This window comes from Neospora caninum, chromosome III (assembly GCF_000208865.1).
Source record: "Neospora caninum Liverpool complete genome, chromosome III".
Classification (NCBI taxonomy): Eukaryota; Apicomplexa; class Conoidasida; order Eucoccidiorida; family Sarcocystidae; genus Neospora; species Neospora caninum.
The window spans coordinates 1248419-1272362 of NC_018388.1; the positions used below are offsets into that span (position 1 = coordinate 1248419).

The 23944-nt window shown below is 50.0% G+C and overlaps 3 protein-coding genes across 3 annotated transcripts; 2 read left to right on the plus strand and 1 right to left on the minus strand.

Annotated features, from left to right (window-relative positions):
- Positions 1–285: 285 nt before the first annotated feature.
- On the plus strand, positions 286–6784 carry NCLIV_008320 (protein F23B2.12, partially confirmed by transcript evidence, related; the record flags this gene model as incomplete). Its single annotated transcript, XM_003880347.1, has 10 exons — positions 286–1012; positions 1794–1921; positions 2466–2583; positions 3245–3447; positions 3825–3935; positions 4295–4520; positions 4833–4900; positions 5357–5444; positions 6002–6192; positions 6590–6784. The coding sequence occupies 10 exons, from the start codon at positions 286–288 to the stop codon at positions 6782–6784; spliced, it is 2055 nt and encodes a 684-aa protein (XP_003880396.1).
- A 1082-nt stretch (positions 6785–7866) lies between these two features.
- Positions 7867–17761, minus strand: NCLIV_008330 (putative dynein intermediate chain; the record flags this gene model as incomplete). The annotated part of the gene is made up of 18 exons (XM_003880348.1): positions 7867–7936; positions 8282–8331; positions 8729–8802; positions 9133–9193; positions 9888–9991; positions 10355–10397; positions 10858–10932; positions 11556–11657; positions 12056–12109; positions 12697–12764; positions 13368–13446; positions 13952–14123; positions 14560–14647; positions 15160–15326; positions 15444–15536; positions 16189–16339; positions 16836–16965; positions 17576–17761. 18 exons carry the CDS (start codon positions 17759–17761, stop codon positions 7867–7869), a joined length of 1767 nt encoding a protein of 588 aa, XP_003880397.1.
- A 3609-nt stretch (positions 17762–21370) lies between these two features.
- On the plus strand, positions 21371–22726 carry NCLIV_008340 (agap004885-PA, related; the record flags this gene model as incomplete). Its single annotated transcript, XM_003880349.1, has 3 exons — positions 21371–21457; positions 22135–22204; positions 22527–22726. 3 exons carry the CDS (start codon positions 21371–21373, stop codon positions 22724–22726), a joined length of 357 nt encoding a protein of 118 aa, XP_003880398.1.
- Between the last annotated feature and the right edge of the window lie 1218 nt (positions 22727–23944).

Below are 23944 nucleotides of genomic sequence, written 5' to 3' on the forward strand. Positions count from 1 at the left end.
CCGAGACACCGCGATTTCTTCTTCCGGAAAAGAGCTTTATTAGAGAAAGGCAGTGGGCAAGGACAAGCAGAAACCAGTTTTTTCGCTTTTCTCTTCCAGTCCCCGTAGGCCCCGCGCTCAGGCACTGTACAAAAAAATATGTATATTGCGACATAAAGGTGTGCAGACGGGTGCCCACATTCATGCATACTCACGTGGACACATTTATACTCCTGGACTGGCAACGCCCGCGCGACCGGCGAAGAAGGAAAGGGTGGAGAGGCGGATTCAGTTTCAAGGCACAAAATGGGGGGTGGTTGCCTTCCTCGTTTTTCCTCTTCAAACTCAGGAAGGCGCTCCTGCGCCTGCCGACCGTCTCGCTTTCGTCTCCCTCTGCTTGTCATCTGTGCATGCATTCTCCTCGCCTCTCTCGCCACCAAACAAGTCAACGCCACTAGCTGGTTCTACCGCTTCTTCCCCGTCCAGCGAGAGGAGCATGCGCGCCTGGAAGCCCTCAAGCAAGGCCGGCACACAGGAAAGGAAGAGATAGACGAGACAGAGGGAGGTAGAGAAATCCGGGAGTTTGAAGAAGGGACGGGCAGTCGAGACGCTTCCGCTCCCTCTGCGGAGGAAGGGATACTCCCTGCTGAGTTCCTGCCTCCCTTTCTCCGCCGTTTTCTTCCTCCGCGGACTTCTCAGGCAGCCCAGGTAAATGTGTCTCGCGAGAACGAGCGGCGAAGCACAGTTCGGGAAGACATTGAGGTAAAGGAAGGATGGTTTGAGCAGCCTCTGGACCACGGAAACCCCCTCGTGTTCAACAGACCACAACATGCCGCGTGGCGGCAAAAGTTCTACAGTGCCAAGAGGAAACGCCCGTCGTGTCAAAAGAGAGAGCAAGCGAGAAACGAACACGGAAGCCTCGAAAACGCGGAAAGGAGCGAGCAGGGGCAAGCATGCCCCGACGACGCCATTCGGCCTGTCTTTGTTTACATCGGTGGCGAGGGGCCCTTGTCTTCCATGGAAGTCAAGCAAGGTAAACAAAAGGACGAAAAATACCTACATCTCTACAGTCATATATAGAGATGCGTATATATATATATATATATATATATATATATATGTACATGCATGCTTCCAAACCATATCCGCTTGGAGTTCAACGTATGTCTCTCTCGGCATATATATATATATATATATATATATCTGTGTCTCAGTGGGCGTGTAATTTGGGGATCTGTTGTGCAACTCTGTGTCGTCTGATGGATAAGGAACGCGGGAGTGACGTCCAATTACCTTTTCATACGCCTGTATATTCCCACACATAACGTGCATACTTGTATATATGCACATATGCAGAGATACAGATGGACACTCTTTTCTGGGAACGGTCAGCATCACGTATGTGCATACACATGCGTGTGTTTTTCTTGGGTGTATCTATCGTACGTTGCACATTTCTTCCCCGAAACAACTGTAAAAGGAAGGTTGCATTGTGGAGATCTTCTGCGGGGCTGCGCACGCCGTGGCTGGGTTTCAGTTCGCCGAAGCTCTTCTAAGAGCCTGCATGCGCTACAGTGGGCGGGAGGGTGGACCGCAGGGGCCGAGTCCTCCCCCTGGTCGCCCGGGCGTAGGGACTGACGGAGGCGTTCTGTCTCGCGTTTTCTCTCGAGGCAGGAACCAAGGAGGCGGAGACGTGGTGTGGCCTGGCGCATGCGTCTCCTTCGTTTTTGCGACCTTGCGCTGTCTCCGTGCTGCTCACAGAGAAGCTAGAAAGGCTCATCCTCTCCTCCTGTTCCATCTTCTGTTGTCGACAGGTCTCCTAGCAGAGATGGGCGAAGCCTTTGGAGCTTCTGTGTATGCCCTCGAGCATCGCTACTATGGGGACTCTCACCCTCGCCCTGACTCGAGTGTCCCCAATCTGCAGTGGCTCACCTCTCATCAGGTTCGTCACCTCCTCTTTTTTCCTTCTGTGTCTTCTACTTCTCTTTCTTCCTCTCTACTCGTTCTTCTTCTGCCTCTCTGTCTTCTTCTCCCTCTCTCCCTGCTCCTTCTGCTCTCTCTCTCTGCGTCTTCTTCTGCTCTCTCTCTCTCTGCTCCTTCTTCTGCTCACTCTCTCTCTTCTCCGTCTTCTGCTCCCTCTCTCTTCTCCGTCTTCTGCTCCCTCTCTCTCTTCTCCGTCTTCTCTTCCCTCTCTCTCTTCATCTCTCTACTCGAGCTTTTTCTCCTTCTCACTATCTCTTTTTATCTTTTTGTTTCCCATTGTTCCTCTTGGTTCGCGGCTCCGCTGTACCCTGGTGTCGCTGAAGTGCGTCGCTTCCTGCACTGCGTCGCTTCCTGCGCTGCGTCGCTTCCTGCGCTGTGTCCGATTGAAGCTTCGCTGTTCGGAAGACTCAACAGCTTTCCGCTTCTCGGTCTGAGGCCTCCTTCGCCCTCCCGGTTTTTTCCTCCAGAGTGCTCAAATTCCTTTGTGCATCGGTGCCGTCCAGGCTCTCGGCGACCTTGCGGCTTTCGTCGCACACGTGAAACGCGAGCAAGCTGAGCAACATCCACAGAACGTCTCTCCTGAAGACATCCCAGTAATCGTCTTTGGGTGCTCCTATCCAGGTCAGTCCCGTACACGACCTATGCATATATGCATGCACATGCAATTACATACATATTCATACACATATGCACATGTATACCGATATCTTTATATCCATGTAACGAGGTGGAACACGAGCTTGAAATGCGATGGGTCATCGAACAGAAGACATTTCTGCAGTCCTCTACATAAAGAGATGCATGTGTATTTGTTTGTGAAGCTTCCATTTATCTAACGCTGAGCGTTGCATAATATTCAAACCCATCGCGCACCTCGACGAGCATCTCCGATGCCCAGAGAAACGGGCGTCTCATCATTTTTCATTTCCTTTTTATACATAATTCAACACACCCCTCCTACTCAATTCACATGCATGCATGCATGCGAGTACCATACATGAAAACATGCATAAATATGAATATTCGCGTATGTGCAAGCGTGCACATACGAGCATACGTGTATATAAACAAGCACCCATGCGTACGTGATTTTATACATGCAAGTACGAAAGTATACACGTAGGGGTGTATGCATTTAATATATATATATATATATATATATATATATAATGTCGTCATGTGTGCGTGTGTCTGGGAAGTGCACAGCAGTTTGGTTCGTGTTATTTCTCCCGTCTGTGTGTCTGAATCTGTTTGTTTTTGTCATCTCTCTCTCTGCATGCAGGCTCGCTGGCAGCGTACGCTCGCTCAAAGTATCCGGCCTCGATTCTTGGCGCGATTTCTTCTTCTTCTCCTGTGGAAGCTTCCGCCCTCTTTCAGGCCTTCGATCAGACCGTCCAGCGCGTCTTGCCCTCTGCATGCACGTCCCAAATCAAGGCGGCGACGGCGATCGTTGAGCGACGGATCTTCACCAGCGAAGAAGAAGCTGTGAGACGGCCCCCTCTCTCTGTTGTCAAGATTTAGGGAAGGAACAGTGTTCCTATGAAGCGTCAAATTCTGTGTACACGCTTAAATGTATAAACACAGGCTGGGGTAGATATACATATCGTGCTCGGACACGTTGTCCATTAAATAAAGGTGCTTTATAGGACATTACTGGTTTTTTTGTTTGTCGTGTTTCTACCTCATCACTCATCGACCCATATGCATACATATACATATATACGTACGTGTATATATATATATATATATATGTATGCATGTCAGGATAACTGTACATACACATATATGTATATGTGTATGTAGGCATCTTGGGTGCAAGGTTGATTCTTGTGGCTGTTGAAATATTCTTTCGCTTGCTGCAGGTTAAAGTTGCGGCAAAGTTTGGCTGCGGTGCCGAGGTTTCCATGAAGACCCACGATCAGCGCGTGGCTCTTCTGTATGTTATAGCCGATGCAGTTGCCCAATCGGTGCAAGTAAGGCGAGAGAAAAGGAAACTCGTGCAGGCTTTTCTCAGTCGCTTTTCGTTTTCTCTTTGGCGTTCTCCCCTTTGGTCGCTTCCTTTCGTCACCTGTTGTTCGTTTTTTCCTGCTGTTTCTTCCGCTTCCGTTTCTCGTTCTTTCTCTTCCTTTCCTCCCGTTGCTCTTCTGTGTTCTTGGTCTCTGGCAGCGGGCGAGGCTGAGGCTGGAGAGAGAAAACATCGCATGCTGCTAGATTCCTATTCCCACTCGGGCGATATCAATATAGATTCCGCTTTGTGCTTGCCGTGCGGGCTACATAACGCAGCTTGTGTTTTAATACCGTGCTGATCTTGTTTTTTCGCGCACTGTGGCAGTATAATCGCAACCCAAAGCGTCCTTGGATAGACGAAGTCTGTAACTGCTTCGCCGAGGCGCCGCCCGCAAGAACGGAAAAGGTTGGGAACGAAGACACAAAGGCACGCAGGAGCGAAGAAGATGAGCTTCTTGATGCTTTGGCCAAGGCTGTGCAACTCATGCTTGCGGAGCTGAAGATGACATGCAAAGATTCGAACATGTTGCAGCTGGCAGATACACGACTCGGTGAGGACACTGCAAAAACATCATGTGCACATTTTCGATTGTTTGTTCGGCATGATCTGTCTCTCGTGTCCGTTTCTGTTTCTCGCCTTCGTTTTCATCTGTCCTTCTTTCTCTCCGTCGTCGGTGTCGCCTCTGGTTTAGCCTTGGCCGTCCGTCGTCTGTGTGCTTTTACCTGCGATGTTTGGCGCAACTCTGCTGTGTCTGGCTTCCGGCAGAGCTCCCCAGTTCCCTCGCGTTTCCTCTGAAGTTCTTCGGCTTTGCACCTTCCGTCTTGCGTGCGTTTCTTCCCGGTGTCTCTTCGCCGTCCTGTAGGGCCTCAAGCCTCAGCGAGCGCGCGCCTGTGGGTCTGGCAAAGCTGTGCAGAGTACGGCTACTGGCAAGTAAGCAGGCCTCCGGTGCATTCGTACCTCTCGTGAATTTACATTATCGTAATAAATACCCAGGAAACGAGCTTAACAACAGACTCTAACCCCTTTACATAGATGCATGTGGGAACAAACGGTTGTTTATGTATGCATCTGTCTGCATGACCGAAACCTGACAGATATATATATATATATATATATATATATACATATAAAGATATATACATATATATACATATATTTGCATATACAAATATACATAAATATATACATGTACACGTAACTCTGGATAGTTGGCTACTATATCGCGAGACTCTCTCTTCTTGTCATTGTACCAACACATGTCTATCTGGTTCATGTGTGGTAAGTACAAGTATAGATTTATACTTGCTCTTAGCAGCCTGGCTGTCTCGCTCAGTTAATTTTTTGTCTTGGATGTAAATGAGGTTGTGTGGTGGGCACGTTTTTCAGGTGGCTTACAAAGGCAGCGTGCGCTCGCGCCTGATTGATCTGAACTGGCATCTCCGCATGTGCGACGCGCTCTTTCCTCTTCCCTCAGGTGAGTCATTCGCGAAGCACAAAGGCTGCGAAACGGAAGGAAACTTGACAAATGCATAGAGAGCGATTTCGAAAACGAAATGCCTGTTTGACTCTTCACATTACACTGGCGTCGCGCACTTCGCCTTCCATGCTGACCGCGCGTTCGTCGAACCCAAAAAGCACCCAAATGTCCATATGTATGCATGTATATTTATATATATACATATATATAATTATATATATAATTATATATATATATATATATTCATATAGATTTGTATTGCCAGAGCTGCATGAATGTAGAGGGACGGACTCGTCCGTATATTCCTTCTGCTCAACGCGTGCACATATCGTTTGTGTTGTCTTTCTTATGCTAGACTTTCACGGATGCTCTACGCGTCAACATGTGTTGTATGAACGGCAACGAGGGAGACGCGCGGTGTCCTGAAGCGTTTCCTTGGCCTGTTTTCCTGGCTGGCTCCCTCGCAGTTTCTCTCGTATGAGTGTTTTATCTTGTGCAGTTTTCTGTATCGTTTGCGTTTGATGCTTCTTTCGCGCTCTGCCGCGCTTCTGCAGGAAGCAAATTCAGCACGGATGTCGTCGACGAGACGAATGTGTGGTCAGGAGACAAACATGTGGTTGGCGTCGGAGCTGCCACAAATATTCACTTCACCAACGGCGAAAATGATCCTTGGGCACCTCTCTCAGTGACAGAAATTTCGCCGTTTGTCACCGAACGCCAGGGCTTATCTTCCTTCACCATAAAGGTGAGGCGCCCGTAACATTGGTGGAAGGCCGGGGAGAAATGTCCACACCTTCACGTATGTAAACAGTGCGTGTACGCATATATATTCACACACACATGCGTATTTATCTCTATGCATCTGCAGGTATAAATCTGCAGGCGTGCGTCTGTAGGTGTTTTGACTGGTTGTATTTGGTAAAACCGGTGCTTTCCTTTTTCGGTGTCGGATCGGGGGCGCGTCGGGACTTAGCTTCCGGTTGCCCAAAAATTTCATCTCCTGGATCGAGTGTTTCGGCGTCTTGGCATCCACCTCAGAGCACCGGGTTTTGAAAGGACAACGAATCCGCCGTTTGGAGGGTTCGAGGGCCGAGGACGGAGGCAAAGAAGGATTGTGGAGGTCTGTGTCTCTGTGCATGCAGAACGGTAGTCACTGTAACGACTTCTACGCGTACGAGGACGGCACAGAGCCGCTGCCGGTGACGGAGGCAAAGGCGCGCATTCAGCGCGCCATCCGTCTGTGGCTAGAGGACTTCCAGGCGAGGCACGCGCAGCGAAGGGCGAGAAACACGCCGGAAACAAACAAAGGAATATCCAGGGGGGAAAACGAGTTGTGAGCGCCGGTGTGTGTTCGCCGTGCCCCAAGTCCACTGACACAGGCTTTTCCGCGGAAAACAGAGAAGCTCTGTATGCAGAGCGCCTGCGGAAGAACCTCGTAGAGGGAACGGCGAAACGCTGTAAAAACCCTCCGCCCCCGTACACACAGATGACCCCGACTTATATTATGATTCTTATTAATGGGAGCACAGTTCCCTGGGTATCCAGTCCCCGGTGCATGATTTCAGGGGAGATCCGGCGAGACTGTCGTTGCTCGAGGACGTCTCAGAAGCATCCAGAACAGAGCGTGTGAACTTGGATTTGAAGATACGTGGGAGGCAGGGCGTCATGTGAGGTTCCCTTTTTCAGTGCCGCAGTCATTCTGGCATTCGTGGACGGAGACTGTTCCCCGTCGTTTTTCCCGATCATGCGCAGTGGCATCTGCGTTCCTGCGTTGGCCTGGTCGTGGATTTGCTTTTTTGATTGTGACATCAGACCTCCAAGTCGAATGGACGAACAGCCGTTCCCAAATCTCTGAACTGAGTACCATGGGGGTTCAGACTTAACTTGGTCAGCACGGATCCCTACAGATAAACGTGTGTTTATTCCGAGAGCTGCGTCGAACTATGCACACATATACGCGTACGTGGACAGGTTAAGAAGTCACTTTGGATGGTATTTACACACTAGGGTTTTAATGTGTACATGTGTGCAAGAATGTGTCCGTGCCTTCATTTGTAATTCTTGGTGGTATACGTGCATTTATGTATCTATGTGAGTAGCACTTCTCTCGGTTTTGCGGCCAGGAACGCGGGGATCCTTCCCGTCTGTCTGTCGCGCATAGAACTCAGTTGAGATGTTAAGTCACTCCTATGTCTTCCGTTTTTCAAAACTGACTTGCCACACCGAGTATGACTCCAGCTTGCGGTCAATACGCATATTGATCGAACTGCATGCAACGCGAATGGTCACAGCTTTTTTCAGAATCAGTGGCGTCGCCAAGCGGTGGACTGTGGAATGTACGAATGTCATCCAGTTTAACAGAGAAAGCAAGCGAAGAGAGAGTCGCAGATGAAAGCTAGGGTTGTGTTTGTGCAGAAGACTAGCGCTCACGATTCGCAAAGATCGCCGTGCCGCGTGGAGCCTCGGCGGTTCCCCGTTTCCGCCGTCGGCTGCCAAGCAAGACACACAAAAACGGCTGAACCAGGAAGAAGGAAGGCGGTTCTGCTCTCCTTTCAGTCGGTTTTCTTCGGGGGAGAAATGAAGAGAAACGAGTGTATAGATGTTCTTTGGGCCGAGTTTCGTCGACGCCGTCATCATGCACCCTTCCGCGTGGTCATTTCGGAGACCTCGTAGCCGCAACACCGATTCGTGAGCGCCTGTGTGTTTCAGTAACTAATTATACAGAAATCCTGGAATCTGTGTTTTATCCTCCGCGCTCCTCGTGTGCTCGAGACGCGGGAGCGAAAGAGTGGCCCGAAGCTTTTCCTGTCTCCTGCCTCGGTCTGGCAACTGACGGGTCAATGCCAACCGAGGCAAAGAACTCCTCGCGAAGTTTTTGAAGAGTCTGTTCGAAGCAAAAGAAAAGAAAGGACACTTGGCAAGAACTACAAACGGCAAGGAAAGCGGAAAGTCCAGGATCGGCTCTCTGCACGCGAGTTGGCGGAAGAAGCCAGAGAGGCGGACGGGAGCAAAGTAGATACGAAGGCAAGTGTCCAAAGAACGGATGCTTTTAGATGGAAAAAACAAAGGTGGGACTGGAAAAAAACCTTAAGCGGATAACCGATACAACGTTCCCGTTTCATTCGTACACTATAATGTGTTGTCGGTGGCCAGACCGTGCATGACGGTGACACGGGAGATAGTGTGTGACTCGTTTGCTCTTTCTGCCTCGTTTCCGCTTTCTTTCTCGTGTGGGTTTTCTCCTTTTCCTTCTTCCTCTTCTTCCGAGGAAAGCACCCCACCTCTGGAGCAGAAAGTTTGCCTTTCGCTGGCTCGGCCGCCTTGCTGGCGGCGGATTTTTCTTCCGATCTGCGAGCTGAGAAAGCGACAGAGCCGCCAGAGGCATCCAGAAAAAAAGGATGCCCAAAAGCACAAAGAGACAGCAACTTTCAACGATCTCCACTAGAAAGGTAGGCGCATTTGTAAAGCTGACGCGAAAACTCCTCGAAGCCTAAACCGGTTATGTAACAGAATAGACAAATGTATCATCGTGCATGGAAATGGGTAGTTAACATATACCCTGTAACACACTCTTTCCACGCAAACATTTCTATACAGGTATATATATGATCTGCTTGAATATGCACATAAATACCAACACGAAAGTATATATATACACTTGGTTGTCATAGTGAAGGTGATTTACCTTCCGCCTGTCTTCGTGACTGTTCGATGTTCTTCTCCCTTCTCGTCTCCCTCTCAAATATCTGCACACCAAAGGCACACGCCACCGAAGCAAAACCGCATCCGCAAAAGCCTGCATCCGAGAGTTTGCCTCGAAACTGGCTGTGCGCCTTTCAAGAAGAGATGCAAGTGTATCAGATTCCGTACTGCGTATTCAGATGAAGCACTTCAGCCGATGCCAGCAGGCAGACAGGAAGACACCGCCTGTGGAAAATACCTTACTTTACAGCTTTATCCCTCAGGCTATAGCTGTCGTAAAAGTTCGTCGGTCAACAGATCCCCCACTAAAATGGTAGGTTTAGCAAATGGTTGAGACCGAATCCAGTCGATATCGTGTGACTAAATGTACCCGATTTGACGGAAGCATCTTAACCTATTTTAAAGAAATACCGCTATCTGAGGGACGCCTTACTCCTGTTCTTACCGCATGGTCTTAGGGAGTGTACGAAGTCTCGCGTTATATATATATATATATATATATATATATATATATATATAGGGAGGTAGATTTAGGTGTGGATATAGATACAGATTAGGCGATATAGGCATTCATGAACATCTCTTTAGATCTGCGGACGCTGACGGGTGTGGAGAAGACGGTGAATGTCGAGATATGCAGTTGCCCTGAACCAAAGACTCCAGTGTATCTCCGCGTTGAAGTTGGGAATAGAAGAAACCAGGCTGAAGAGCAGATGCGACGCCCCCGCCAAGACATACGTGCCCGACAGCGACTTTCTCGTTGGAGCCCGCAATGTGAAGGTCGTCACAGAGCTCAAGTAAAGTCACAGCCCCGTCTGAGTCTCCGACAGCCACATGTTGTCCTGAGCAGGATTCCACACACGGCACACGCACAAGAGCACACCCCCGCATGCATGTTTGTTTCTGTCTCTGAAGACAAGGCGATAAACTTCAGATGTGCACGTGCATCGACGCATTTACCGGAGAGGCGAGCTATGAATGTACGCAAAGATTTATCTGCAGAGAGCGGGTGACGTGAGAGTTCATATCCCCTGCGTGCACGGGGCATACCCTGGTCGTAGTTATGGCCACGTGGGCAGCAGTCTGGAAGTGCAGGGTATGGATTGCACGAAAACAAGAAAGAAAGAGATTAGGAGACGGTAACATAACAAAGCGACTCCAGAAAGCGCCATCGGCCTTCTGCTCCCTGAGGTCAGCCTGCTCACCTTGGCTCTGAACCGCGATGGACCACAAGGCTGCATCGGAAACCTGAAAAACGAAGGCAACATGCAATCACTCAAAGCACTCAGCTGTCGCATTCTTCAGCCTTCTCGTGCTTTATCTGGTGTGGATAAAAAACCGGGATGCATCCAGATTAACCGAAGGCAACACATGGGTCTGGGCAACGAGCCGCGCGGCAGTTGGCTAGGTATTTGCCACCACAGGGGGGCGTGTATGTAAGTACGCTACGAGCATAATGCGCAGATGTCTCCGAGAAACGATGCGGGCAACACACAAATACACGCCAGATATTCATATACCTACATATATATAATGGAGGTACACGAATCCTGATTCAAATGTGCGTGCACGCATGAGAATACATCCGTTAATGTAGGCTGCCGCAAATCACATATGGTTAGGCATGTAGAGACAAAGAACTATGGAGTTGGATATATATATATATATATATATATCCACGGATTGCGTTGAATGGACATCCACGTACCTTGTGTTGAAACGTGACTTCATTCTGTCGGTAGTAATAGTCCCAGAAGTCGAGAAAGCCATCCTCACGGCATACCTGAAGCGGAAAGGTGGGGCGAGCTTCAGACAAACGTAGGTCGCCTCCTAGAATTTTACGAACCCACGTCCATCCGTGTTTGCTTCAAGTTCTTGCCTTGGCACACTCCTCGGTCACCCACGGTATTCGCGTTCTTCTACAAGCGCTGAGATACGTTGCATCTAGCGCTTACACGCTTCTTCGCTTGAGAGCGAGACATGCTATATGCATACGGACCCATCGACTGTAAGTTCACCGTTTTCCCCGAGGGTTCATCTGAATATCCTGTGAACACCGACTGTGCTTACCTCACAGCAGAGAAAGCGGGAGGCACCTACCGAACTTGTCTGTGTTCCCTTCCGAACCACAAGGACAACCCACCCATGTGTCGGTTTCTCGGCTTCGCCACTTGAACCTTGTTTCTGTCAACGACGTGCAACTATCTTGGTTTTCTTCCTGTGTCCCGCACGTGAGCCTTCCACACTTTGTAGCTCTACACGGACCCGTGTATGTATTGACGTGGCCGTTTTGCACGTGCATAATGAGGGAAGCACGGTTGTTAGCGCGTGGAAACAAGTCAACGCCGAGCCCTGAGATCTCAGATTTTCCTCAGAAAATGCCTCTGTGAGGAGCTGCGCACTCACCATGAACAAACCCGGGCGCGTGGGGCTCCACTGGCAGTTCAAGAGCGACGCCGGGTGATGGTCTGTGCAGATAATTGGAGATTTGATCTCTTCCATCCAGATCTGAAAACCAGAAGACAGGTCGAGAGCCAACGGCGGAAATGCGTCCCCGACGTCTTTATAAAGGCCCTAGGCTCGCCGCCTGCGGAGTTGGAGAGGAGGGAAACGGGAAACGTTGGACCGAACTGCAGGCCGCCCTGGCTTTTTTAGCGTTTCGAACGCCGCCCTAGGGACACCTGAAATGCTGACTATCTCAGTGTCGCTCCTGACCGTGCCGCATCCTGGGTCGGATGTGCAATGCAGAAAACAACTCTATGTCGCGAACGGTGTTCGTCACATGCGCTATTTCCCCCCTTTCAGCCAGGTTTTTGGGCCTCCGTTCGAGCCTGCTTCGCGTCTTGGAGAAACGAAAGCCCAAATTGAAAAGGCGGAAATCCACAAGAGAAAAGGTTCGAGTGTACCTTTGCCGTCCAGTCGCCGACTGTGAGGAAGTACTTCGGATGGAAGGGGTTCCTCTGGAAAGACAAGAAAGGACAGTTCGATTCTGCGTTGTCTCCGAAGCTTTATCTGCTGCTTGAGCACGTTCCGTTGTCAATTCCGATCTACTTTCTAGTTCAGCTAGGCAAGGGGTGCGATTGCAGCCCGTATAATCACGTGGAAACCCTCTCCCTGCCGCGAAGAGGAACGCACCAACGGGTGAAGACCAGCTTCCGGCCGAAAAACAATCCATGTGGCCACCAACCCAAGGATGACATTGGTTCCATGCATTTGACAAGCCCATCCACGACCTGTCTCTGCAAACAAAACTCTGTTTACATCTACATATACATATATACATCTATATATAAGTAAATGCATGAGAAGCGTGTAGTGTTCGTATCCTTCCGAGCTTGTCAAGTGAACGGTTGGAAATGAATACGAATATATGTATGTGTACAGAGATACGTCAAGCTCAAGGAGCCCATGTTCCTGTATCCTGCTGCTCTATGTATATATGTACATATATGTTGGCATATAGACAGGTAGATACACTCATAGTTGAGCATTTGTTTTGATTTCCAGGTAACTCTGTAGATGAACCCGACATGTCTTCTCGGCGTACCCGGACAGCGTAGACCGGTCCGTAGTGTCTTCCTGTGTCTTGCCCGAACCTCTGCGCAATCTCGACGGCTGAAAGCAAAAGGCGAGACGGGAACCTCGACTGAGGAGGGCGCCGACTGCATCCTGTCGTGTTTATGGCCCTCATATTCGCTTGTCGGTGACTCAGAAATGGATCACACACTCATTCACTTGTGCCATCTACGCCTTCCGTGTGAACTCAGGAGCACTTGTGTGGAATCGTTTTAACGCATGCAAATATAAGCACGCGATTGTTGATGGACATCTGGTTTCTGTGCGGTTTGTGTGTAGTACAGGGATTTGTGCGAAAGCGCAAAGCAGCAGTGCTTCAGCCGATTACTACCATGGGGACCACCTTCTAGGCTTATCTTCGTTCTGATTATTCATTAGCCTGCCCCGCCTTTGCTTGACGGCCATGGACGGACGTGGAACGTGTACAAACCGTGTGACCAATGTGAAGCTTAGAACATGCAGTCCATGCAGAGGACCATAAATATCAACAAACCAAAAACATGTACTTACGGACACAGTAAAAATATAATGTGCATATGTGCATCCTTGGAGATATGTACATCCCTAAGGGGAGGCATAGAGATAGGTAGGTCTGTAGCGGTTGAGGTGGACCAGGAACTGACCCCCCCCCCCTCCGCTTACTTTTGCTGTCGCCCTTTTTGGGCTTCTTTTTCAAAGTTACCGTGCTGCCTCGCTCAGTGCCCACAAGGTACTTTGTCGGCTGAAACACGGGAAGGACGGTCAGCAAGGAGATGGGGCACGGCAGAAACTTCTTTCTGCCTCTCGGGTTTTAGCCGCTTCTCTCCTTTCCGGCCTGAACGGCCTTTTGTGCAATGGTCGTGGCCAGATCACGGCGGCCCTACGCACAGCGCCCTCTTTTTCTAATTAGCCTGGGTATGCCTGATTGCTGTATATGCATACACCATGTCGGCATGGGCCTTTTGAATGGCGAGATCCGGTGTCGAGGGAAAGCGCGATTCTACTCTGAAGCTGCCGGTCTCGGCTTCAACCCGAACGCCACACATCGCGACCCAACAGCCTGTTCAAAGAGTGGCACTTCTATCTCGGAATGTGGGCAGAGTAGCGGCCAGAAAACCTAGCTGTCGCCACTGATCCAGTGTCTGTACAGACGCTGCTCGTGCGTCCGTTCGCGTACTTTCAGCGGCTCGGGTCAAAGTTAGCAGGTCCACAGTGCAAACGTTTTTTCGCCGCTTCTCTGACCTTACTCCAGCGTCAACACTCCATTCCACGCACATCCCACCCACGGTCTGGGAGGACCCAGCCACGTCGGGGAGTTCAAAGTCTTCGACGGGCGCCGACAGGTTTCGCGTATCCCACCAAAGGACGTGGCCGTCAGTCGACACGGAGACGAGCTCGTTGTTTGTCTTGCTTTGCAGCCTGAGGGAAAGCGCAGCGCCAGAGCGGAGCCGAGACTGCCGTGCCAAGTCGCAAAGGGAGAGTCTAAGCGGCGGAGAGTGAAACGAGACTCGACGCGAAGGCTAGCCTATCTTTGCTCACAAGCAAATGCGTGTACGCTGAGCACCAAAGACCGTCTTCAACAAGGTACTGCATGTAAGGATGTACAAGGAGGGGGAGCACAGAAACGCCTGTCAACCGCTTTACCTACATATGTATATGAGGGGATGTACATATGTTTATTTTTGTTGGAAAAGTGTGTGTTTGAGCGAGAAAGCACGAGAGAAAAGAAAGAGGAAAGGAGAGATGCTGCGTAGAACCTTTGATCCACTGCGTTTGCCCCGATGTAGAGATGCAGATACACTTTGAGAAACACGGGTTGGTAAGGACATCGCGTTTCGAGATCTTTTTGCCTTACCACATGACGTCATAGACTGGGTCATAGTGGCTGTTCTCTGTGCGAGATGTGTCGGCTGGTTTCGTCCCCTTCCTCAAATCCCACAGCGCTGCCAAGAAACACCCGGGCACACACTGAGTCTCCGGGTGCTTATGCAAATTCGAATGTGCCCATCCAGCAAAGGACAAAGCTTTTTAGTTGCGGCGGATCCTCGCCCGCATATGTATACATATATATATATATATATATAGGGAGAGAGAGACGCAGATCCTACGTGGAGAGTGGTGACGTAGACCTTCATGTGCCGGTATGGGTAAACGCAGAACATGAATATTTGTATGGATATTTGTATGCACATACAACATTTATAGCCTACGCCCCACCTCCACGTTTGCTTTCACATCACTGCGGTTACAACTAAACAGTGCATTCACGTGTCCCTTCCGTTCCCTTTGTCTTCCTTTTCCTCTTCTCGTTGTGTGTATTCCTCCTCTCCTGATTCCGTATCTATCTGTGTATTCCTCCTCTCCTGATTCCGTATCTATCTGTCTTGCTTCCGTTGATGCCTGCGCTCTCGTGTTTACTGCAGGTGCGGTGAATTGTCGGGCACAACAAGCTTACAGATAAGTCCGTTGTAGCAGCCGCCTACGATGACATCTGTGATTTTGTTGTTGAACATAATTGAGACAACAGGTCCTTGTCCCGTGAGCTCCGTTAGGGGCGTGTTGGATTGGGTAACATCCCAAATGTACGCCTGCGAGGGCATTGGGTCCGGCTGCTTCTGAAATCTGGACAGGGAGGCAAAGACCGTTTACGCGGATTGTGCGCGTCCTGTCTTTTTGTCAGAAAAAGCAAGGTGCGCTGCCACATCTTTGTCTAATGTTTCCACCCGCCCAAGAACTCACTTGAGAATAGCATAGGCCACTGCCAACTTGGAAGAGCCTTCCGGATGCCATGCAATGCATGTGGCTGTCCGTTTGCAGTCCGTTACTTTATCTCTGTTGCACCAGGAAACCGCGGGAAACCGAACATTTTGCCTTATACTTAGTGGCCTCTAAAGGTCAGGTGAACAGCAGCATCCGCCGTGAGCGTCAAACATGCCGTATTTGTGTATCTCCGAAACCAGATGAATCCAGAGAACGACGTGCTGACTGCGGAGAGGCAACTTTCGGCGCGATCATAAAAGAAAAGCGAGTTAGTGTCAATCGCGCAAAAACCATTGCGGTTAGCCCTAGCTGCGAGAATCAGAGGTGCATGAAAGACTTTCCAAAACTGCGCGGACCGGCACAGCATCCAACTACAGCTCAGTTCTCTTGTTTCGGAATCCGTTTCGATCTAGAAAGCTCTTGAGCAAGAAATCATTGTCCTCTGTCCCCGAGGGTCAGACACACCGACAGCGCACCGGGGGTAATGCGACTTCACCCACGTGAGCATCGTAGACAGCCCTTTGAGTTACTTGTGAGTTTCCATGGAGACGATCAAGAGATACAAGTCCGGGAGAGGTTTTCACGAAACCCGCCACATGCGTGAACACCCGCCAAGCTCCTATTTTTGCGTTTGTTTATTGGCAGGTGTGCGTCTAAGGTTCCTTGTCCTCTTAGCATGTAACGGGGCTGTGCCCATGGCGAGTGCGAGGTTACGTGTGCTCACTTGAAAAGCATGAGAGACCGAGCTGACAGGTTCCCAGAAGTGGTTTGGACTGTCTCGCCGGCGAAATAATCTTCGAATATATCCAGGGTGTCGTTCTGCATGAGCGGTCGAGTGGCTTCGCTGCTCAGCTGTTTGATGGCCGTTGCAAAGCCTACAGACAGCAGACGAAAAGACAAGAGTTTCACGGCCGCCCTGTCTTTGTGGGGAAAACCAGCAGCTTTGTTCTGCTCACTTTATGGACACAGAACTTTCCAACGAAACTGCCGAATTGCCTTTCAGGGCACGGGAGGTTCTTGCGGTCCGGCGCCCTCGTCTCCGGTTGTTTCTTCAGTTTAGTTTCTAAACGGTCAAAAGATCAGCGAGGTCTGGCTCTTGTTCAGTCTGGACTCATGGTGCAGTGTAGCCTTCTTGAAAGAGGGCGGAACAGAAGATGTCGATTTTCAAGAGTGGAAGGCAGTGCAAACGAGACATCTGTCAGTTGCAAGCAAGGTGAAACGTAGAGGGAAAAGGTCCGCACATACTTTCGGACGATTTAGGGTGTAGGATGGAAAGAAGGGCCAGAAATTCAAGGAGACAAGGGGAAGGAGAAACAAACAATGCACCGTTGTGCGTCCCTACTCCTTTTAGGAGCTCTTCGAATTGCCTACCAGGGTCCCGGTCAAGACGTTTTCGCCATTTCGCTGTCTCTTGAATTTCCGATGGATCGACTTCCTTGGGCCAGCCCCCTTCAACGTGTTTCATTCCCTTGGATCCAACGCTCACTCTTTCCGTGTTCACCTACGGAAAAGCGCATGAAAATGGAAACCCATTCAAGTACGATGGAGCCCCGTCTTCGAGGGAGACGCGCCAGGTTTTCTGAGAACGGAACAGCAAAGCCCCCACAGGAAAACACAAAGAACTCTGGACGGTCACTGGGTGACAAGAAAACACGAGTGGCCCCTTGGGGTCAACAACTCGACATCAGGGTTCTAGAATGTTTTGCTGCTGTGCAATGCACAATCGATAGCCTGCGCTTTAGCTGTCGATAGTGGCGTTACAACGAGCGGCACAGAAATGCCGGTCGCGTACTCGATGATGTTCTGGTGAAGTCGATTCAGCTGTACGGAGTAGCTCGAGAGAAATTTACATAGAAGCAGTGCTTCGAAACATGGGGCATGGAAGGACTCTTTCAGTGGAGGGATGAGATGAGCATTGTCATGCATGAGTTGTGTGAAGATGCAAACGAAACACTGCACTGTTGGGCACACAGCCTGCAGAGACGAGCCCTTCTCAACGGCAGCAACGGGCAGCTGTTTAGTGCCCTTTGATGCATTCCCGGATGGGAACACTTCCCGTTTGCCGCCTTGGATGCAGCCAAACCACCATCATTTCGCTGCGACTGACTGACCATATGTTCTGACATCTCCATGATGTTGTCCGACACAAATGTACGCGGATTCTTCCGCACATACTGATTCCTTAGCTCTGGCTTGGGATCGATTGCACCGAGCAATTTCGGCTCGGAGACCTCAAAATTACAGTGGCGTCCAAACTCCTGACGGAGCTTGGAATAGGTATAGTAATATTCATTCATGATTCCTCAGAAACAATCGAAGAAGCCGGATTGGGAATCCGTCGTGTGGGGCGAAGGAGCAACCTAGGAGAACAGCCGTGTGTATTTGTCGTTCCTATTATCATGGACATTCAGACTTGCGAGGGCTACAGTCGTTGACTGCTTCCGCATGAACCGCAACCTCAAGGAGCCTTGATGTTTTTGATGAGATAAACAGACTGTGTGGGTTTAGGCTGATGCAAATAAGCCTGAACAGAGGACATGGGAACCCCGTCTTTTTGAACTTCATTAAAGCAACAGAACATGCGGCTTTCTTGACAAGTCAAATCGGCAAGTCTGCCTTTTAAATATGAACGCGGAACCTGAGAGAGGGAGCTTTGGAATCCTGTCGTTTACACACTCGTGCAGGACGTAAATTCTGTGGGTCTTTGTTTTACACGGTATACGCGGGCAACCAGCTTTCTGTTAGATGAGACAATTGAAAACACCGCGCATGAGGCATTGTCTTCGCCCTCTTTCTTCGAAAAAACACATCAGGAAATCATCCTCTACGTAAAAAAATCACTGTGCTATTTCTGCTGACGATAGGAAGAGCAGTTGCCACCAATCGGGTTGTCGTCCAGAAAGACACACACGAGTCACCAATCTGGTGCGTGCGCGTTTGACAAGGTTCTGGGCGTTCTGCGTGTTTCTGATCAAGAGGCGAAAGCCAGCCTCGGCGTCAAACTTTGTTTTTTTCAGAGCGATACCAGTGTCTACACCACCTGATGACCGGGTCTCCGGGGTTCGACAAACCCGTGCACACAGAGAGACAAAGAACTGACTCAAGGGCGAGTAGCAGTTCTCTTCCTGGGACAGCTTCCTGTAGAAGACTTCGTGGTCAGTAAAACGAAATTTGTGTGTCACCCCTACTGTTCACACGCAAACGTCTTCGACAAATTATCACAGACCGTTTGCCGCAAAGGGTGGGCTCCTCACAATCAGGCGCATGCCGAGTGTGTTCTTTTGTGATTTACCGCAGGAGCAGGCCCGTTTAATACGCGAGCGCACGTACTTCCTTTTGAGGCAAACCGGCAGCAACTGTTTCACTTTTCGTTGCTGCCTAAAGATGAGCGTGTACAAATAAGGTGGACAGGGACGGAGTTCTCTGTAGAATCGTTGCCGTGTTTACTGCAGGAATCGATCTGCTGGAGGTTGCACGGCCTTGTGGCGGTTCACAGGCTTTTATTTCCCAGGCTAGTAGGCAAAGGCGGCAAATGATTAGTGCTTGCCATCTGATATTTAAATCGTCCGGGTGCTAACGTGCACGGACACAAAACCTAGGTAGCAGGGCACAAGGACTGAAAAAAATCTCATGGGGCAACGCACGGTTTCCTCAGCTTCACAAAAATAGTGCGTGTGAGAGACACAAGTTCATGTTTTTTTTTCATACGCCTAGTAACCGGCTCATTCCTTTTCGAGCAAAAACGCGGTAAGTTCTAGGAAGCAAGGCCATAGCTACTTGACTTCCCCGGAGCGAAAACGATCGACAAAGGCATGAAGAACTGGTTTTGTACCTGACAACCAGCGTATGCCCTTTTAACCCACGACCTTAATATTTTGCATGGCTCTGTGTTGTATTGCACAAACTGTGTTGCGCGTGAGCGTCATCCGCAACGAATGGCAAGGGTCCGGTGTACGCTCGGGAGTGGTACACTTCTGTCTTGTAGAGCTAGCATTTTATCAATAACGAGATCCAGAGTCAAGGAATTCCTCGCTTCAGCTTTCAGATGCAAAGCCCCGTCCGAAACACTTGGCCACAAGGACTCCGTGCCGCTACTTGTAGAAGTGCCGCCGGCATACGATGTGGTATTCTGACAAGGTTTGTCTCTAATTATCTCTCTCGTATCCTTCCTATCCAGGGAGCACATTGCTTCTACATTCCCACCGCCTTGTTGATGGCATGTCTGGGCGTTACGACTCTACGTTTTCCTTTTTCCACCGCCACGCGGGCTCTCCCTTTTCAGGGGAATGTTCATCCAGGTCATACATTCTGTCGACGGCGTGCACAGCGAGTCGACACTCAAAACTATCGAATGCACGAATTTTCACATATTGTGGTGAACCTCATTATCGGCGTATTCCACAAGTCCCTTAGAACAGAAACTGTGTTGGAGCTTACGGTATCACTCGAATGTAGAAAATCAACACTTACCATTTGTTTGCTGGATCCTCCGCTGCCAGTGTATAGAGGCCGTACAGATTCGCCCGCCCTCGTGCAAAACGACTATTTCAGCAGAGTGGTCCTGACCCTTCTGGCAGGTAGGCTTGGAGGTGAATCATGCACTCCACAAAACAATCGCGTGTGGCAAGAAAGGAGCCAACCATCGTGCCCGAGGGCCAGCGTAAATCCTCGCCAAAAACGTGCATTTACATACACGCGACCCAAAGTGTTAAGTTTCGTGAGTTCAGCCGGTTTACTTCCTCCTTATTTGTAACGCCGAGGCACCCACCTGCTACATTCCTATAGGAAACTGTCATTTCTTTTTTTGGCAACCTGCAGCTTAACGTCAGGTCGAGGTGAACTGGTCTGAGGACCGAGCGGCGATGGAGAGTGTGATGAGTTCTTACTCGCAACAGAGCCCTTTTCTATTCATGTTTCTTCGCCAGTCTTTCCCTTAACACTCTTCCAGGGACACACGTGACAAAGGCAATCGCTGGACAACCTCTACAGAATTTTTGCCAGGGGGGGGGGGGGGGGGGAAGGCATATGAGTTAGCGCTAAATTGGAAGGCCTTGATGGGACCGATAGAAAATGTTGTGGCGTCCCTCAGGATGGTGTGCAGTGTGTGCAGCTGTATATAACGAAAGGTGGAGCAACGGTTAAAGACAGAAGCTTATCGTGTCTCGAGGGCTAGGCCTGACGTTGTGCTAGGGACAGCAGCACGAACTGGAAAACCGATACACAACACAGCACCCACCATCCGGCATTGCAGGACTATTCCGATCGTCACAAAACGTGGACAGGCCGTTCGGTTATTCCCGCTAAGAAATCCTTTAACAGAGTGTAGGTTCTTCAGATAAAAAGTTGGTTTGTCCTGCAACTTCCAGTATCCTGTCCTTTTGGAGGAGGCCTCACCTGTGACAAGGGCATGCACGGTGCGCCTCTCGGCGTCAAAAATGCAATGCGCGCAGGGAGAACGAAGTTCTCGCCGTATCAATGGGTAGTTGCCATTTTCTCAGGGTGTCGCATGCCCCCGAAGCGCCGTCGCGTACTAAGCTTCTTTGCCTTTTCGTGTGTACTGTGTCGTCAGCGTTCGGCTAGGAAACACAGCTAAATATGCGGGCGTGGAATCTCCGATTTACTTATTTCGTATTGGATTTCTAGCTCTAGCGAATGCTCAGAGGAAGACGAACCGTCTCATTTGAAACCGTAGCGTCTTTCGGTCAAACAAACGGACGCTTTTTTCTCCCCTTCTGTTCGGAGTAGTCACCAGCTCGTGTTCCCGAGTTGTTTCCGTTGTGGTTGTGATTGTTTTGTCTACCGCTGTCCCTGGTTCTGTTTTCTTTTCGAAGGCCGTCTCCAGGTGCGGCCGAACGCAGTGCCTCCCTGTTGTTTCCCTTCTTCTTGTCTTAACCGCTTTCTTCACCATGGTGTGGCAGGAGTGGTGGCCGTACGACCCTCAACCCCAGCCACAGACGACGAATCCGTATCTCGTCCATTGCGAGAAAGGCAAGGTAAGACAGCTGATGAAAAAAGCACTTCCATGGTCCTGCTCTTCGTTCGCGCAATCCCTGCAACCTAGAGCGCGGCGTGCCCCCGCTGCACGCTGCTACCAAGAAAAGGCGTACACCAGCGTAGAAATGCTAAGCTAATTCGGGCCCGCTAGGCTTTTTCGGTCGAGAAGCTTGTGGTACAAACAAAGGAGGGGCAAAATCGTGGTAGCCAGGAAACAAAATACTCTCAGTGTGCTTGAGTGTGGTACAAGTGGTGTACACTGTCTAGGAAAAGTTGACTTCTCGGGAGCTCCTGCGGAGAGACGCTCGACCAGACTTTTTCGGGCCCTCTGTGTGGCCATAAACAGTGTTGCTGCTTCCATCAAAATATCTTGTGGAACTCCAACATCGCCGATATTCATGGTGTAGGCATTCGTTTCTCAGAGTGAAACCCGCGTTGCCTTCTTCTGCCTTCTTTTGGTGGTTCATATTTCGAAGTCATCCACGGAGACACTTTGGCGACAGTGTGCTTCAAAGTGCGCAAAAACGTTCCCGTTTTCCATCGGTTCCAGCTTGGAGATTAGCGCTGTGCAAGGGCGAAGTACGAAGTGGTGGCCGTGACGCGCGGTTCGAACTCCACACCTAGGTAAACACTTATGCAACCGGTTTCTGCCTTTCTGCATCTCCGCCGATCGCAGGTGTACTGGTGGTGTTCGTGCGGACTCAGCAAGACGCAGCCATGGTGCGATGGCGCTCACAAAGGCACCCGTGAGTCTCTACGAGCTTGGTGGAGTGGACACCCGTTACCTCTTTCATGTGGCGTCTGTATCACCAGTGTGGCACTGTGGCTCGTAGGTGAATGCTATGCTTCCATTCATCCTGACTGTTACAGAGAGCGAATAAGCCCGCTTGATACTCCGTGTACAGTGCGTAGACGATCTGCTGAACTGCAGCGTCGGAATCTGCGTTTTCTCCTCCGTCGAAATACCTGGATTGTGTCCAGTGTTTGCCTATCTCTTGCATCAGGTGGCAAAGCTTTATGTCTGCTGTCTCTGCGTTTGCCTTTTTCGTCTGGTGTGTTGCTTTTCAGCTTTCAAGCCTGTTATGTACATTCCAGCGCTTACCGGCAAGAAGCTACTTTGTGGGTGTAAGTACAGCGGCACCCGGCCGCTGTGCAACGGCACTCACTTGTGGGTCAAGTGCAACAACAATACTCCCCTTGCGTGCGCAGCTTCCTTCGCTGCTGCTTTCAGCGTCGGTGTCGCCTCAACGTATCTGATGCATGGTTAAAGAGTCCCATGGAAGATCCTTGCGGTGTATCCCCCTGTCTCGGTTAAGCGACAGTGTACGAGAGAATGTGTTTCATCCCCAGAGTCGAACTGGTGCATTAAGAGGTCCGTGTTTATTTGGATCTGGCCAAGAGTCTCCCTTTTGGTTGGAAACCAGAGAAGAACCTCTTCATCTTTCTTACCAGCCCCGGTGACCTTACGGGGCCCAGGCACAGTGTGTTGTGCGCACGTAAGGAGAGCATCGAGGTTTTCCCCTGAGGAGCAATCTCACCGGAATTCTAAGTAGACAGGTGAAGATGAAACCAACATTTGAGAAGGAAAGTAGCCGTCCGCCGGCCGTGCTGTTGGTGGGGCGTGGGCAGGACGTGTTGTTTGCCTGATGGCGTGTAGCGGCTAAGCTGCGCGACGAATGTGAGAACCCATATATCTTACAGAAAGTGCTAAGAAAGAAAACCACCATCCCCGTTTTTTATCGAGGAAAGAAGGCGAGGGAACAGTTGTCGGCGAAAAACGAATGCGTGCTGGTTTGAGCTCGTTCCAATGCACACCGGCATGCCAAAAGCCAGTCGGACACCACAGCTCGAGACCGCCGCATGGTTTAATTGCCTAACCGGAACCTGTTCCGGCAGGGAATCTGTTCTTGGGCACTGCGCCGAAGAAGCGGTGGTCTTCCAGCGGAGTATATAGGCATATGTGCGTGTGTATGTATAAGCGGATATATATATATATATATATACATATGCGCATTCTTGCCCATTTATGTATGCATATATGTAAAAATCCTGTTCTGCGCTCATACATGCATATCTGAATTTGAGCACTCAAAACGGTAAACGGCTGTGTAGATACTCACATACACATCTGTCAAGGGGCACATACGGTGACTCCGATCAGCCACTGTTTCCTTGCGCGCGTAGAACGCGGTCCATACCTCCGGAGTTGTATCTTCGCCCTTGCGATGATAGGCTTGAAAGGAAATAGTTTCATGGGGAAGGTAAAAGAGAGCAAGGAACGATCGAGCTCGGATAGCGAGCGTCTGCAAGAAAATACCGAGCGATCAGTTCCGACACCGCAAATTTTTGAAAGAGTGGGAGGACACGCAAGTTGTGGCACAATCGTTCCGGAATCACGCGCCACGCGATAGTGAAGCTTTTACGTTCAGGTGGACGTTCTCGCAAACGCAGACCGTCCAAGATTAGCCTAGAGAACGAGCAAATGC